Source organism: Nothobranchius furzeri, chromosome 3 (genome assembly GCF_043380555.1).
Source record: "Nothobranchius furzeri strain GRZ-AD chromosome 3, NfurGRZ-RIMD1, whole genome shotgun sequence".
Classification (NCBI taxonomy): Eukaryota; Metazoa; Chordata; class Actinopteri; order Cyprinodontiformes; family Nothobranchiidae; genus Nothobranchius; species Nothobranchius furzeri.
Genome location: NC_091743.1, coordinates 77775766 through 77794033, shown reverse-complemented (window position 1 = coordinate 77794033; position 18268 = coordinate 77775766). Strand labels below are relative to the sequence as shown.

Genomic DNA, 18268 nt, shown 5'->3' with positions numbered 1-18268 from the left:
TGAAAAGACCAGATTCCACCAGGAGGAACACCTGCTAGTGGTTCTGTTAGAGAGATGAGGAACGATGACCTTAAATGTCATGGACACCTGTCTTCAGGTGTGTTTTATGTTGACAGGTCAACCATGACAGCCATGCAGGTTGTTGTTGCTACAGGAACCTGGCTAGAACCTACCGGGTTTAGATTCTGAGACCCAGAACCGGGAGCTGGTTCTGGACGAAGTTGGATGACAAACTGTACACACACACACACACACACACACACACACACACACACACACACACACACACACACACACACACACACGGTTTATTTATGCGTGACCTGCTGTGGGGTTCCGACGCTCTGGGCCTTGGTGACGAGTGTTTCCCTGAACTGTGGTGAAGGAACAGATATAAAACGAGTTTCACTCTGATGTTCCGTGGAGGTGTGTCATCAGGTGACTGTGTTTTGGATCTCTGATGTTTTTGTACATCATTTATCTCCTAACGATCATTTTTGGTTCAGTTTTGTTGAACATCAAATCCTGGTTTTTACTTAATTCATCTTCCAGAACTCTGCAGGTCCAACACTTCTATTTGTTCTCATTATGACGACACGGTCCGGCCAGTCCGTGGTTCTGATGTGACCCACCTGTATAGAGTAGCCCTGGATGACGCATACTGGCGTGTTTCAGGTTGGGACCGAGGGATAAAGGGATCTTCCAGCCATCAGATAAAACTGTGACACGACTCTTCAGACCAAAGTCTGCCTGAACGTCCCGGATTTGGGTCGTTTTACCGATCACCAGCTGGTTTAATTCTCACGAGTCCACGGAATAAATGTTGTCCCCTAAATGAATTAGGCCACCAGGGTGATGGAACACACCCTGGAATCTAGATTATCAGATTAATACCTGCCAATCCCAAATAAGAAGTCATTTAACAGCAGTTTTAAAGCAGCAGGCTGATTAATATCTCATCATTACAACATAATGAAGGAGTCAGCATAACCTAGACCCAGATTAATTGGCAGGTGTTAGCAAATTAAAAAGTAATCAATATTAATTAATCTGGTTTGCTGAAGCTGCTGCAGGAACAATGTTTGCACTGCAGCAAAATGCTGCAGACAACTTTTAATTCACACGTGTCCAACACCTCCGGACATCTGCACGAGTGCAAAAGACTAACGCATGGGTGTAAAATCTGGAAAACAAGTGCAAAAATCAAACCAGTGTTTGAGAAAACCACTAAATACACCCAAGAACATGTGCAGAATGTGTGTGTGTGTGTGTGATCATGTCGCCCTGCCACCACCAGGCAGTTGGGCCCCAAAACCGGGTCAGAGACATGGATACGTATACGTCCTGATGGGTGAGTAGTCCAGGAGAGAAGGAAACCACCCTGAAGGTTCTGGTCAAAGAGTCTGAGGAATGTGGGTCATCTGAACGGGCGGGAAGTAGAAAACCAAAAACAAGAAGAAAGGAGGAGTGATGTAGTTTAGATCGTTGTTCAGAGGAGCCGATGCAGGTTTCTGACCCGTGGACAGCGCTGGCTCCATGATCATCCTGGTAAGGATGACTGGTTCTGACTGAGTTTTGGTTCTGAAGGTTTAAACTTCCACATTGATGCTGTTTCATTGGAAGGGGAACAACGTCTGCTCTAATCCTAATCTAGGAAGATAAATTGAATCTAAATGCTTTAAGAAGACCCGTTTAAGAGTTTCAGCTTAATTATGGACCATTCCCATCTGTGCCGGGTCGGCCCGGGCCAGGTAGCCCCATTCGGCCCCAGCCTGGCCCGGTTGATTCCACACATCCTTGTCTTAAGCCCATGTGGGCTGATTCTACCCACCAATCAGAGGCTTGATCTAATGGAAGGTGTGAATTTGCTGTCAGCAGTGGGTGTGTTGGCCCTGGTCGGCCTGAAGCAGACCCCCTCGAGAAGAGGGCTGAGAATGAGCCTTGGTTGGCCCGGAAAAATACCAGGCCACCCAGATATGTAAACAACCTACGCTACCCGGCCCGGGCCGACCCGGTACAGATGGGAATGGCCCATAAGCAAGCTATGCTATCCGGGCCGGGCCGACCCGGTACAGATGGGAATGGTCCATTAGAGCTGAAGGTTTGTCCTGAAGACGTTGTTTGGTGGGGTGCACGCGCACACACACACACACACACACACACACACACACACACACACACACACACACACACACACACACACACACACACACACACACACACACACACACACACACACACAGTTTGACCCCTTTCAGGAAATAGAAGGCATGCATTCAGTAGCAGCCCCCCAGAAAACAACTGGTTGGTCTTTGTTGGTGAGGTCACCTCCACCCCTCCACCTGTTGCTCTTCCAGCTGGAGGCATCAACGCTGCTGTGGGAGGTAACCGGGCTGCTCTGCAGCCGTGATTCCTGTCAGCTGTGAGGGTTGTGTTGCTCTTGAAGGTTTGTGAGGTTCTTCTGGAGAACGCTGGCTCCTCTGATCCGGTCTGTCTTCCTGTTTTGTTGCAGATCTCCAAGGCGCTGGGCTCAGTGGGACACCTGGACCTGTGAGGGAGGAACACAAAACGCCAAGAGGAACAGAAAGAATAAAGCCGGGGAGGACAAAAGAGAAAGGGGGAGGTGCTGGGTGGAAGGGAGATCTGAAAAGGGGGATTTGCTTCATCTGCTGGGGGTGCATGCCCCCCCCCCCCCCGCGAGACCCTCCCCTCCTCCTAGCACATCCTCCTTTTCACTTGTTCCTGCATCAGTGACAGGCAGACAAAGGCCAAGAATGTGCCGTGAACACAGTGGGGGCAGGCGGGGTGTGTGTGGGGGCCTGGACGTCAGACTACCCAGGACTAGAGTCTTGCTGCTGGGTCTGGTTCTGAGCGTGGCAGCCTGGCTGCCTCCGCCGGCCTGCGCTGACTTGGAGATGGACCTGCTGGGCGGCATGGTGCTCATGGAGGCAGATGGAGAGGACGAGAGTCTGGCTGGAGGCAGGAGCGAGCTGGAAGCATCCATGCACTCCTCGCTGCTCCAGGACTTCCAGGAAGTGACCGATTGCCTCCAGGCCACGGATGTCATGGAGACGGGAGCGACTCGCCGGGAAACAGCGACACCTTCAGCTTTCCCAGATACCTCGGCGGTGGTTGGACGGATTTTCCAGATCAAGGTGCCAAACAGGATGGAGGACGTTTACCTGGGCGATATCATCAAGGTGAGTTGGCTCTCCAGGATAGCCTGCTGTTTGTGGACGACACGTAGCGTTTTAATCTGATGAGTTAGAAACAGAAAGAGGAGAAATTTTTGGATCTGTGTAAAAAAATATGAACTCTCTAAAATGATTCATCAAAAGCATCCTAGAGGCATAATCTCTGTTACACTTTTGATACTGATGAGCTAGAGGCAACACATTCATTCATTATGTTCTTGGAAGAATTCCCTGCACCACTTCCCAGATTCCTTGATTACTTTAATTGATTAATTGTAAAACTAAAACAAACATGGGGGGGGGGGGGGTCATTAGGAGCATGCTCCTCCTTTTCTCCCGTTGCTCTCCTCCCCTAACCTGCAGCTAAAGCACATCTCAGCCATCCTTCTCTACTTGTCCCAACGTGTTTAGTCATCTCACTCTTCCTCTCCCGGCGTTCCCGCTTTTCTTCACCATCACATTCCAGCCTTTCTGATCCTACTCCCCCACCCGTACTATTCCTATCCCCACACACACATACACACACCTTCACCCCCGTCAGAGCGTGTTAATCCATAAAACTTCTTCTCGTACTTTTAACCGCTTTACCGAAGCGCAGCACATTTACTCAGGCGAGGACGTGGTTACCGTGGCAACACACAAATGTCACATCGGAGGACAGTAGCAGGTCTCAAAACGTTTCCCTTCAGAGCTTCTTTAGATATTTTATTTTACTGACAACAGGTGTGTGTGTGTGTGTGTGTGTGTGTGTGTGTGTGTGTGTGTGTTATGATGTAACAGCTGATATAAAAGCTGCTGAGTGAACCGTGTGGTGATGCAGCTCGTTATTTCGTTCACCTCGGTCACTTCTTTTTCTGTTCATCCTATTTTCTCGTTTTTCAGTCACACCTTCCATTCTCCTGTTACTCTTTCATTTATTTATTCATAAACTTGTTTTAAGTGGCTTGAGACGTAACTAGCGAGTCCTCTATACATCCTACAGAAAAACAAATAAGATAACAAATTCAATAAAACAGGGACAGTACTAAAAGCATATATAAAAATAAAATATAAATATAATTATAATTATAAATATGAGTCAAATATAAATAAAATATAAATATAATTATAATTATAAACATAAGTCAAATGTAAATATAATTAAAAATATAAATAAAATATAAATATAATATAAATACAATCTAAATATATTTATTAATATAAATAAAATATAAATGAAATATAAATTAAATAGAAATATTAATCAAATATAAATATAATTATTAATATAAATACAATATAAATATAAATAAAATATACATATACATATAAATAAAATATAAATATAAATAAATATAATTATTAATATAAACTATATATAAATATAAATTAAATATAAATATACTGCCACAGAGCAACTGCAAGATGAACAATCAAGGTCTCTACAGAAAACAGAAAATCTAAACCAATCACAAGTAGGCATAACATGTTCATGCAGCAGATCCAGACAAGCTAAAAGAGTAACTGACCTTAGATGAACTGGTAAATTATTCCAATCCATCAGTGTCTTAACTGAAAAAGCCAACTTTCCAGAGCTCTGTGTATTATTATGTTGGGAGTGAATTAACAACAATGTGAAATAGGTTGGAAATAAAAGACTGCACATTTGTAAATAGATTGCAGCCAGATACATCCACCCGTCCTCGGCAGGAGGACAGGACAAACACTCGTACACAAAGCAACGGTGAGTTCTGAACAGAAAACGTAAAACAAAGAGACGCATCCTGTTGTACACGATATTACTCACGTGAAGAGATGAGGCAGTAGAGTTCTGATCAAGTGTATCGGTGTAATCCAGCAAAAGAAATAAATGCTGAGCGACAACACGCTTTCTAACCTCAAAGCTAAATATAGTAATGCAACAATTAGGGACTAATTATGTCTTATTTTATCTTATATTTGTTAGCTTTACACCAGAGAACAGATAAGTTAAGTATGTGTCTGTGGCTGCTGCTTCTTGGCCAGGTCGTCGTTATAAATGAGAATGAGTTCTCACTCATCTGGATAAATAAAGGTTAAATAAAAGTAAAATAAATAAAAGTTAACAAGCATTTAAATATGCTTTTTAAAGGACAAATCCGCTCTAGCCAAGCACCTAAATATTTAATCGAGTCAGCAGCTTGAAACGGACAAATACCTAAAAACTGTGGATCTAATTTAACAATTTAAGCAGCAGACGGTGTCTCCCAAAAAGCTTTGAAAAGGATTTTGGTTCATTTAAGAGCAACCTGCTACAGGTTAACCAGTCTCGTACAATGATAAAGTTAGACTGAAGAGACTCTTGAATCTCTGTTAAACTTGATTTTGACCAAAATAGTGCAGCATCATCAGCATATAAATGGATGAAACAAGCAGAGCAACTTATAAATAATTCATTAACAAAAAGTAAAAATAAGACAAGGCCTAAGCAAGAGCCTTGAGGGACACCTCTGAGAACTCCCCGTGGTCTAGCCAGACTGCCTTTGTAAGAGGCATTTTGTGATTGATTATGAACAAATGAATTAAACCATAGAATAGAAGTATGGGACAGGCCAAAAGAGAGATTTATTAAAGAGTAAGTAATACTCAACCAAATCAAAAGCCTTGGTCAAGTCAAGAAAAATACACCAGCAGATAAACGGTCATCCAAACCGGAACATATGTCATTAGTAAGTTTCAGTTAGAGCAACGGTGGTTAAGACGTTATGTTGAAACCCTGATTGATAGGGAGATGCGTTAGCTGGAAAGCTAAATGAATATAATAAAATACAAATATGTTGACAACACAATCAATTATCGCAATAGGTCGTTAATTGTTCATTTCACACGGGTCGCCACCCTAAATAAAGGGAACTTCTTGGTATAATTTCCTCTCCTTTGGACCTGTAGAAGGAGAAGTGATAAGTCGAAATAAGCTAGAGCAGTGGTCCTTAAGGCGGCCTGCGGGCACAACCCTCACACCAGTTCTAGTAGAGCTCCATTCTCCGCGCAGATTGTTTATAGTCCAATTAGCTATTAATAAATCAGCTTTAAATTAGATCTGAAACTATTTCTGCACAATGCTCTGCTTTAGCATTTCTGGTTTTAGTTGTGCACTGGTTTCTAAGTTTCTTGTATTCACACCAGTCAGCATAGCTGACAATTTCCTCCTCTTTCCTCCTCATTTTTCCAGTTACTCCTCTCATTTCTGGGTAGAATGACTCTAGTATCTCCTGCAGAGTTCTGCTAATGTTTGTTAGGCTTCTCCTCTCATTGGGAGAGGGATCTGTGTTTCTATCCTTTGGATAAAATGTTAGTGATTACCTCCAAACATTTGGCCCCATCTCCATCCCAACACCTCCTCCTCCTCTCTGCTCCATCCTCCATTTAAATTTCAACATTTACCCGGCTCTCCGTCACACGCGGCCCCCCCTTCCAACTTGAGTTCTTTTGAAGGTCGGCGGCGCTCGATGTTTTAGAGCCAAAGGCCAAATCAATTTCTCTGCTCGCCGTTGCTTTTCACACTAACAATCCTTTCTTGTGAAAATCTGCTGGAGCCTAAGACTGATGGAGCTCCATGACGTCTGTGGACGCACCAGCGTTTATCCACTCCTCCAGCACGGAGGGGCGGGGGCTCTCACACCGTCATGGCGGCAATTTATTCTGCCGAGAGGAAAAAAGATATCAGAGTCAGCTGGATGGTCACACACGCACGCACGCACGCACACACACACACACACACACACACACACACACACTATGCCTAACCCATACCCAACTCTACCAACTGGTAAGCTGTAGGGAAAATAGTGAAAATGGTCCTTAGTGTACAGTAAGTACAAGAACACACACACACACACACACACACACACACACACACATTATTTTGACCTTTAACCTCTAAACCAGGACTGGAGGGCAGCAGGCCCTTCAGGTCCACATGCAGCTCACAGCCTGCAGCTGCTCTGCAAACTAGAAGGAAGGAAAACAAATCACAGAAGCTTTTATTTTGAAAAGGTTACAGAAAAGTCTGAGATGTTGTGAAAGTAGAGAAGAATTTCAGTTTTCATCCATCTACACAAAAATGTGTTCATTTGGAGCGATGGTGGCAGAGGAGTTAAGGGCCCTCTCCGTAATCAGAAGGTTGCAGGTTCGAGCCCTGCTCGGGCAAGGCCTGCCTGCGGTGGTCGGAGGCACCGGTGGTGTCCACGCTCGGCATGCCTCGCCTCTGTCGGTGCGCCTCAGGGCAGCTGTGGCTGCATCGTAGCTCATCCCCACCAGCATGTGAATGGGTGAATGTGTTGTGAAGTCCTAATCCTGCATCACATTAATATCAGAACCTTTCTGAGATAAAGGATGGATGTTTATGTGAATTTTTACACAGCTGACTGTAGAAGCAGCTAATCGGACCTCGTTTGAAGCGCTTTGTTCTGGTTTGTGGTGGAAACAGGAAGGAGTCAGCTGTTGTCTGAAGCTCGCTAGAGCAGCGCTGCACAGGAACCAGAGTAACTGATGTTTAGCTGACCCTATTGAGACGCCATCCATGAAACCGCTCCGTCTGCAGGACTTCATGTCCCATCTGACGGATCCAAAGTCGGGTTTGTTGTGCTTCTTTAGGGGGAACCGGGGGTTTGGTTACCATAGCAGCTGTTAGGCTCAGAGAATCATCACTTTATTTTTTTACTTTCTCTCTTCTTCCTTCAGCGTTACGAACCATTGACCGTCAGGACTTTCCTCCTCCAGCAGGGACTCTATCATCTGCTGCCCCACATTTACAACAACGTGCTTTTAGCCCAGGAGCTGCTAGCTGGCAGGGCAGCAGTGGAAAACTGGTATTAGGAGAGCCGGAGAAGGGAGGAGACGGCCCCAGAGATAAAAACAGCAGAACATATGAGTCACCGGGTCTGTCCACGAGCACGCCGCCGCGAGGTTGCTGGCACCTGATCGGTGGTGACGGTGTTGCTATGTAATTAAGCATTCAGCAAGCAAAACCTCAAGATTCATGTGTTTCAAATTACACCCTCGCACACATTCATTCATGATTTGGTGTTTCTGGGTTGGAGGATGTGGACTCAGCCTCATGGAAAACACGTTTCACTGTGGTTCTGTTCACTGATGCCACTCAGGCTGCCGGTTAAACTCCCCCAAAGCCCACCACAGCCCCCGACGCTGGATTTTGGTTCTGAGGTCTGGAGGGCTTTCTCCTTGGTGCTGTCCTTGTGTGACCTGGCAGCCCGGCCAGCCGGTCTGGTTTCCAACCTACAGGGAAGGGCCTGCTGTGATTGGTGCAGACAGCAAAGCCATGTTTGGTGTGAGGAGGGTATTTTTAGAAGCTGGACGCTGATTGTAGAAACTGACAAATGTGTTGAAGCACAAAGGCCATCCTCGCGCTCAGGGTTTTACCTCTTAGGACATTATGAACAACTCAAACCCTCAGCAGAACCTCTAACCTTCATCTGGCTCTGGGTCTGGGTCTGGGCTGCAGGATGTTAGGTATGGATACCTGAACATGTATCTGTATCAGTGGATGGGGTGTGTACACATTCTTGTATTTTGGAATTAGCAAAAACATAAAAATAATAAACATGAAATATTGATGAATTCTGCATCATGTCCGATTCCTTCCAGTAACGCGTGTTGCGGTTATGGACAGAGACGTGTCCTGTAGCAATGCTGCATGTTGTGTTGTGGGTGTTAACCTGTGCAAGTGTTCTGGAACAATGTGTTTGCTTGAGACCCGAATGGAGAGTTTGGGTAGTTGGAGTGCACGTTGAATGTGAAACCAACGGCTTTGCCACGCAGAAGCTCGGTTAGAACTGTGTGAAGAGTTTCGCAGTGACATGAGAGATGTGTCCTAGAGTCTGTAAGAACTAGGGTCAGCAGCACCCCTGACTTCTGGGTGACTGGATGAACCTGCTGGTGTGAATTATATTCTTAGGCAGTTTTTTTGCTGCTTGATAAAACTATAAAGGCTTTTGTCAAAATGCTCTGAAATGACGTCCAACCCACCATTCACCGCCTCGTGTCATTGGCAGATCAGAACCAATCATCCTTGAAGGTCCAGTTAATGTCCTCAGGTGGTCCACAATCCAAGACCACGTGGTGAATATACGGAACCTTTGATCAGAACGTCCGTTAGCATCCCTAACCCTCACTGACCCTGATATGTAGCTCTGATCAGCACCTTGCCTGATCCAGCAGGTGAAGGGTGATAGCTGCGTGTCAGGTGAGAACTTCCTGAGTTCTGCAGCGGGACTGCCGAAACGTTCCACAGCTCTGTTCTGGTTCCACTAACCAGTTTAGATCATGGTTCTGTTTCACAACCCGGTTTGGTCCAGAAGAAAGGTCTCGCGTTAGACTCCAGAACGCCCAGTGGGTCAGGGCCATTCCAAACCACCAGCCTTCCACCACCGTGCTGACAGCTGGGTCAAATGTGGGTGCTGCGGTGCATTGTGGATAAAGTCCTCCCCCTGGTTCTCCATCTGAAGACCGTGTGTGTTGTTAGTATTGAGCTTTATAATGTTGGGGAACGCTAGCATGAGTTAGTTTTCTGTTCTGATATTGAAACCTTTATTCCTGCAGACGGTCCTTTGGACCTGTAGAACCCTTGATCCTCACGTCTCACCGAGCAGCTGTTTTCCGTTCTCACTGGACAGAAGTGAGTCGAACTCTGTTTGAAAAAGGCCCTCCATGTTTGGTTTCACCTCAAAGAGACGCGACTTCAGTGACCGGCCTTCGTCTCGCCCTCAGGCTGCCGCGCCCGGCGTCTTCACCACTTTCGAGGAAGTCCTTTAGCATCGTGTCTCTCATTATCCCTGAGCTATGTGTTTAAGGTGAAATGGTTTGTGTAGGTGCTGTTAGCAGGGTAAAGATAGCTGATGTTTTATTCACACGACTGAAGAAGCGCCAAGTCTGATGATGATGAAGACAATTGGAGGGAAACACAGCTGGTCGGGAACAGAGGAGCAAATCGAGTTGTGGAGTTTTCTTTATTCACGTCTCAGCAGAAATGACGAGAGCTTAATTTTGGGTGACACGAGTGTAATTGTCTAGTTTTCTCCTACATTGTTGATGTGTCACAGCGGATTTAACGCCGTTCGGTGATTTGGCCCAAAGCTTCGTCTTTAGTGTTCTTCTCACTTCACAGTGCAGCTTGTTTTGCTCCTGAGCCTCAGAGTTTGGTCCACCAGTTTCCTGTGAAGGGAATCGGATTAGACGATGACTTTCAGACCAGTTCTTCCGGTTCTGGATCACCTGCTGTTCTGAGTTGAAGCTTGGGATTTTTCTTCTGAAGCAGACGTGTTAGAGACGGAGCATCACTGAGCAGAACAGGTTCAAGTCTAGCAGGAACCTCTGATAGACCATGAGATTATAAAGACAAATTCTCCTCTATGTTTGCGTTTAATGTAAGGTATATGATGCCACTGTCTTCAAACCAAAGAAGCAGTAAGGATGAATTTTCTGATCCCAGTATGGGATGGAACCATTAATGGATGGAAAATGGGAGTGAAATTAGAGAAAATTCCCATGCAGGTTTCTTCTTCAAACGTCCAAGTTTCTTTGGCCCATCAGTGTTGACCTTCCTCAACAACAGGGCCATTTCCACGAACAGAACCGTTTTCAGGAACCAACGGAGTACCTGAACGGGGGTAAGGCCTGGTAGAGGAGCTGAGCGTCCCTCCGTCTTACTGGGTGCTCCTCTGTAGGAAGTGACATCAGCAGATGTCACCCAAAACAACCAGTATTTGTAAAATGGGAGGAGTTGCTGGTGAAGCAGAATGGAAGGAAAAGAAAATTGGCAGTGTCCACATCGCTTTAAATTAATGTTACTGAATTCTCAACATCAACATAGCTGGAACAAAACTATGACCATGTCCTACAAGCTGGAGGAGCTGTGTGTGTGTGTGTGTGTGTGTGTGTGTGTGTGTGTGTGTGTGTGTGTGTGTGTGTGTGTGTGTGTGTGTGTGTGTGTGTGTGTGTGTGTGTGTGTGTGATGGTGGAGTTCAGCAGAAAATTTATAGCTCTGAATGTCTCCATCATCATACTCTAATGACTGAGCTACAGACTGCTTTAGTGTCTTAAGTGTGTTTGTTTAAAGACACACACACACACACACACACACACACACACACACACACACACACACACACACACACACACACACACACACACACACACACACACACACACACACACACACACACACACACACACACAGCTGTTAAGAGACCTTTCTGCGAGAGAAGCAGCAAACCTGTGCAGCAGCTCATAATGCCTTCCTTATGCAACTGTCGACCCTAAAATAGAACCATTAATAGGAACGTTTCCTGGAACCTTTTCCTTCTCTTGGAATCCACTTTCCCATGTGGCTGTTGAATCGCATAGCTCCGGTTCTACTGACACTATTTAACCTGGACCTGAACATGGTACTGGTGCTGTTCGGAGGAGAGGTTGCTCGCTGCAGAACTACAAAGGTGGAGCTGCACCAGAGTCAGCCCCGCCCATTCACGCAAACTCAGCCTAGCCCACTGACTCCTTCTGTTTTAGTTTTTTAACTTTATCACAAACCAACCTGACCCACATGAGTTATGGCTGTTACTAGTTTACAATCGTTAATGCTACGTTCTATACTCCAATTAAACAAGATAAATATAACTTGCTACATGACAAAACCTGAATATATCCCGAAATGAAAAGGTTTCTTTTAGCAAATATCTGCTCACAGCCGCTCCAACAAAAGCGGCCTACAACAGCATTTAAGGCTTATTATTGTTTGGACTCTGGAAGTCCAGTGGCAAGTTCGTCTGACGAAAGATTTGCTTTCCCCTCAGCTGATGCTGGTTCGACTCTCGGTGGGGGTGGCAGCAATCTATTTATCCAGCTGAAACATTAAATTTGTTTATATTTTAGTTGTAATGTTTATTTTCTGCAAAATATTTATGTCTCTAAAAGTTCTTTGAATTTGGTCGTACCTAAACAGCATTTCAGTTGAAACTCTGCTCACAAATCGACTCACACTGGCTAAATAAACGAATAAATAAATAAAAAACACATTAGTCATTATATTGTAAACGGTATACCAGTAAATTGTTGCAAACATAGTACTGGCAAGTGTAGCTAGAAAAGAAGAAAAAGATTTATAAACAACCTTTATACTGCCGTTACTGGGAGGTGAACCTGCACAAAACTGCATGCCAATCTGACTCCATAACCACTTCACCACTACATCTGATAAAAAGTTAGTGGCGTTACATGTAATTGTGCCATCCAGTGTGTCTTTGTAGATGGGATGTATGGTTTATCGGCGGTGTCTCAGTAGAAGTCATTTGAGAAATAATTTGTCAGAAAACTCACAGAATATCCCGATTTGAGAACCAAGACCAGACCCGCTTCGGAGGAGACCAAATTGAAGCTGAGATGGGAGGAAAATGCATGAATGAGGCCAAAAATGGCTTTGGTGTATTTCTTATGAGGAAATGACAATATAACATGATAAAAAGTTCCAAAATTTAGATTTATTATTATATGGAACCTTTACAAAAACTGTTCATTTAACCTCTCAACTCCGTCCTCAATCTTGCATTTTAGATGATATTAGCTATAACACCCTCTTTGGTTCCAGAATGCTATCAAGTCTGACAACTGGAAGGAATTGGACTGACTCTGATGGAATGGGCGGGGCTGACTCTGGTGCAGCCCCACCTTCTGGTGCAGCTCCGCCTCTGTGCTTCTGCAGCGAGCACCACTTGGTTTGGAGACGCGCGATGGGCTGCTGATGGTGTGAACTTCCATTAGCTCTGCTGTATCTGTTCATATTAGAATGTCTGGTGATTAGGGATAAGTTTTTATCAATATCAATGGTGTCAATTCTGTCTATTGATCCGATTCCTTATTGATTCCAGAGCAGTTAAACAGGTGACAACAAACTAAAATCACAGCCTCCTGCATTATAACTGTGGGTTTATCTATGATGAATAACCAGCTGTACCTGCATCGGTGGAAAGATCTTTCCAAATGTTCTCCTTTCTGCTCCCTGAAGGCAGAGTCATCTTCTGGTTCAGTGTGGTGTTGCTGTAGCTTTAGTAGAGAGGGAATAACCTCACCATAGGCCAGACCTGTGTCCCTGGAGTCTGCTAGTGTGGAGGTGTGTATATAAGGCTAATGATGCTAGCATGCTAGGCGGTGTTAGCTGATTAGTTACCTGCAGTATTACCAGGAGAGGATGTGTGACCGCTGCTGCTGCGGTGATGTTCTCTAGTCCAGAGCGGGTCTACACACGTCATTAACTCTAAGTTATCGTGTATTTTGTGTCCAAAGGCTTTGGTTTATTCGTAACGCTTCCTCCCTTGATGAAACATCTACTTTGCCGTTATTGCAAGTTACCCTGCTGTCATGCTCTCTTGTAAAGTAAAACCAAACGTTTGAGTGTTTGTGCCGCTCAGACGCCATGTTTCCTGCTTCTGTAAGCTACGCAGCGTGTGCGGTGATGTCATTCACGCTGACTGGAATTGATAAAGGGAATGGTTTTCAAAAGTGCTGAAGGATTCCCAAGAATTAAAACAATGGGTTGTTTTTCACCATCACCCCAGCAGAAAGGGACTAACTCTGGTAACCGGTGATGCATATTAACTCATTCACTGCCAGCCGTTTCCTGATCACTAACGGCCTTCGCTGCCAGTGTTTCTCACCGTTTTTACAGTTTTTTTTAAGAGTCACAGAACGTTGCGCGCTAGCATGATGTCGATGCCAAAACAACCAAAACAAAGAGGAGACTCACCTCTTACATAAGGAAGAAGCCGCGTGTTTCGAACGTTATCCGTTCTTTCATAATCTGTTGTCGAATTGTGATCGGCAGACGCTTTTCCGGTTCGCGCCTCACCTTTTTTTACAGGAACAGCCCAAACAGATCTCCAAACACATGGATGTGTTGCTTCCTGATCATGTGATCTGTGACGTATGCGGATGAAGATCAGCTTCAGGGCTGAGATGTTTGTTCTCTCAGCGCAGGTGCTCGTTCCGATGCTCAAACAGTAAAAAAAATGCAAATGACGACTTTAGTCGTCAATTGCAGTGAATGAGTTAATGATGGACTGACCAAGATGGCGCCCATGACCGGCTGCGTGTCTGCTCAGCTCCCAACCTTTTTTGTTTTTCTATTGTATTCTTGTATTTTTTCCATATGCAGTGCCGATTCTCTGCTGGTGTATGATCGGGACTTCCTGCTCTCGATCCGCTCTAGAATGGATGATTTTCAGAACTCTAATGCGGGACACCTTTTTCCACCGCCGCTGGAGACTGACGCGAACCCAGCTGCAGAGCCTGTGTTGCTCCACGCTTTCCCACCGCCGCTGGAGACTGACGTTAGCCCAGCTTCCGGGCTTGTGCTGCCCGTCGGTTTGCCGCTGCCCCGGAGACCGTGGAAAAAGAAGCGGGGGAAACGAGGCGGCTTCTTTGTTCAGCTCCGAAGGATCCGGCGTGGCGAAGCCATATCGGAGCGCTGCTCCGTGACTGTGATGTCCCGGATCCATCGGCATCTCAATCGAGTCGAGCTGATCTCGCTGCTACCGGGAGGACATGGAGCTGAATGTTACATGGATGTGTCTGAGGTGTGGATGACCGGCCAGTTGGGAGCTCACGGAGCTGAGAGCTGCGCGAGTGCGTGGGATGTGGGGATGATTCTCCAGCTGGGAGCTCACGGAGCCAAGCGCTGTATGCGTGCTTCGGAACCGAGGATGATCCGGCGGCCGACCGCTGCTGACCAGCTTGCGGCACACAATCGGGGGAGATGTGGAGATCGCCTAATCACATCAGATTACTGCGTATGGGGAAAGGAGCGGTGCTTTCGGAGTTCCCCTGATGCTCGAGGTGGGTGCTTGGTGCCTGTTGTTTCTTTGGGTTCCACCGGGTTGCCCTCCCGCTCTCGTTTTCGCCGCTCTCGTTTTGGACGGCACAATCAGCGAGGAATAAATCTGGCCAACCTACAGTATATTGCAAGATTTGATGGAGCCGGACTTTCTCTTCCATCGGGAAAGCAGTCGACTCGCTTTGCACTGATCAATGCCAGATCGGTTGGAAATAAAACTTTTATTCTGAAGGAATTCTTCCTGAACAATAGCTTGTCTGTTCTATGCGCCACTGAATCATGGTTAACCCCTGGAGATTCAGCTGCTATTGTTGAAATGTTACCTCCTGGATGCTCCTTCATTAACATTCCAAGAGCACAGCGCCGGGGCGGAGGTCTATTGACTATATTCAAATCAGATCTTGTCTGCACACCGATTACCCATCAATCAACTCCATTGTCTTTTGAATTAAGTTTGTTTGAATTGGGACGTTCCCCTCCATTGTTATGTGCACTCATTTACCGTCCACCACCCTATAACAAGGATTTTCTTAATGAATTTGCAAACTTCCTGGCAGACGTCTCCTGCAGATATGGAAAAATACTCTTGCTGGGTGATTTTAATATTCATGTCTGCTGTCCTGACAAACCTTTGGTAAAGGATTTCTTAGATCTTATTGACTCATTTAGCATGTCCCAACGTGTTAATGGACCCACTCATGGTCATACACACACACTAGACCTGATTTTTTGTCATGGGCTGCAAATTAGTGATCTTGGCATTCTACCTGCAACTTTTTCTGATCACTCACCAGTTGTGTTTAATATGAACTTAGACTCTGCCTCTCGTGTTGAGTGTTTCCGTCCCAGCTTCTCTCGAACAATCAGACCCAATACTGCTGCACATTTTGCTGCTATTCTTGCTTTGAATTCAGCTCCATTTCAATCTACTGATGAATTTACTGTTGTTGAGGGATTACTTCATGCGCTTGATTCATCCTGTCTGGCTGCTTTGGATATTGTCGCTCCATTAAAATCAAGGCAAAATACATCCCGACCTGACCCATGGCTGAACGAGCAAACTCGTTCCATGAGACAACATGCCAGAAGACTGGAACGTAAATGGATAAAAGACAGGCTTACTGTATCCTTTGAATCCATGAGAGAGGCGTGGTCTCAGTACCAAAGAGCAGTCAGAGGCGCAAGAAATCGATTTTTTGCAAGCATCGTAACGGCTAATTCTAATAATCAAGGTGTGTTATATAAAACTATGAATGCAGTGCTTTCACCAGTTACAAAACTATTTTCCTCTGCGTCTGCTGACTTGTGTAACCAAATCCTGCAGTTTTTCTTAAATAAGATTAGTGTAATCAGAGCTCAGATTCACCAAACCAACCATGTTCCTGATTCAGTCATTCCCCCTCATGTGCAACTTCAAAGCTTTCAGCCCATCTCTCTGCCCTATCTAGAAAAAACTGTTGCTGCCATGAAACCGTCTGGCTCCCCAGAAGATGTTATCCCACCACGTCTCCTGAAAGAGGTTTTTCCTTTCATTAGCCATAATGTGCTAGACATCTTAAATAGTAGCTTGACATTGGCTGAAATTCCTTCTGCCTTTAAACACGCCGTTCTTCAGCCAATCTTGAAAAAACCTGGTCTCGACCCCACTGATTACTCTAATCTCCGACCAATTTCCAAATTACCGTTTTTATCTAAGGTCCTTGAGAAAATAGTGTATGAACAGATGCTGACACATCTAAATGACAATCAGGTAATGGACATTTTTCAGTCTGGTTTCAGAAAACAGCACAGCACTGAAACTGCTCATGTTCGGGTGTTTAATGACATTTTTCTCGCTTTAGATTCAGGTTTCCATGTGGTTCTGCTACTTTTGGATCTATCAGCAGCATTTGACACGATCGATCATAACATCTTGATCACCAGACTTCAGACTTGGGCTGGCATTTCTGGTTCAGCCCTAGATTGGTTCAGGTCATACTTTTATAACAGGTCCGCTAGAGTCATGTTGGATGGCTGTTCATCCGAGTCACAACCACTCCGTTGGGGTGTCCCACAAGGTTCAATACTCGGCCCGTTACTATTTAACCTCTATATACTGCCCTTAGGAGCCATTTTCAGAAGGCACGCTGTCTCATACCATCTTTACGCTGATGACTGTCAGATCTACTTTTCATTCAAGCCAACTCAATCAATGCAAGTTCTGTCTGATTGTATCGATAATGTTAAGCTTTGGCTTGCTGATAACTTCCTCCATCTGAATGACTCCAAAACAGAAGTAATCGTTTTTAATCCTCACAGCATCCCGGCTACTCTTCAACCTGACCTCAACTATCTCTCACCTAATGTCTCCACTGTAATTTCCAACCTTGGAGTTAAAATAGACCAGGCTCTGAAGATGGATGCTCAGGTCAATAACACAGTTAAATCATGTTTTTACCACCTCAGGCGTATCTCTAAACTTAAGCACATCCTGAGTGTCCGTCTTCTCAAATCAGTAGTCCACACTTTCATCACTTCACGGCTGGATTACTCCAACTCCTGCTTATACGGCATCAGTAAAGCAGCTCAATCTAGACTTCAGCTAGTCCAGAATTCAGCAGCTAGGTTCCTGACTGGAGTTGACAGAAGACAGCACATTACACCAATTCTAAAATCTCTCCACTGGTTGCCCGTTCATCTCAGGATCAATTTCAAAATCATGCTGCTCACTTATAAATCCCTGAACAGTCAAGCTCCTCCATATCTGTGTCAACTCGTCCATTACTACAATCCGCCTCGTGCTCTCAGGTCTGAGGATAAGCTCCTCCTAGCTCTTCCAAACGCACGTCTGAAAAGCCGTGGAGAAAGGGCTTTCTCTGTCTGTGCTCCCAAGCTGTGGAATGCATTACCACTACTAGTGAGGCAAGCACCAACAATTAGCATTTTTAAATCTCGCATGAAAACTCACTACTTCAACCTTGCATATAATACATAATCATGGACCACTTTCGACATCTGCATTCTTTCTACAATAGAATGCACAATAATTAACATCTGTATTACTGTGGTTCTTTCATATGTTTTTATCTGTTGTTTCACATTCCTTTGCGTTTTTAGTGTTTTACGACTGTTAGTTCGAGTATTTTCTTGTTTTCATTTTTTCTTATTAACTATGCTTTAAATGTCATTCTGAACGTGTTAATTTAACTGTAATCTTTTAATGTACAGCGCCTTG

General features: G+C 45.0%; 1 protein-coding gene across 2 annotated transcripts in view; it reads left to right on the top strand.

Moving 5' to 3' along the window:
• The window catches only part of dag1 (dystroglycan 1), a 45235-nt gene that overhangs the window by 15485 nt on the left and 11482 nt on the right, over positions 1 to 18268 (top strand). Inside the window, exon 2 of one of the 2 annotated variants that reach the window (XM_054736918.2) lies at positions 2513 to 3200. In XM_054736918.2, the coding sequence (XP_054592893.2) occupies positions 2775 to 3200 (426 nt within the window). In that variant the 5' untranslated portion in view covers positions 2513 to 2774. Of the gene's footprint in view, positions 1 to 2512; positions 3201 to 8573; positions 8685 to 18268 lie in introns of those variants that run through there. The other variant, XM_054736919.2, reaches the window with a different exon arrangement.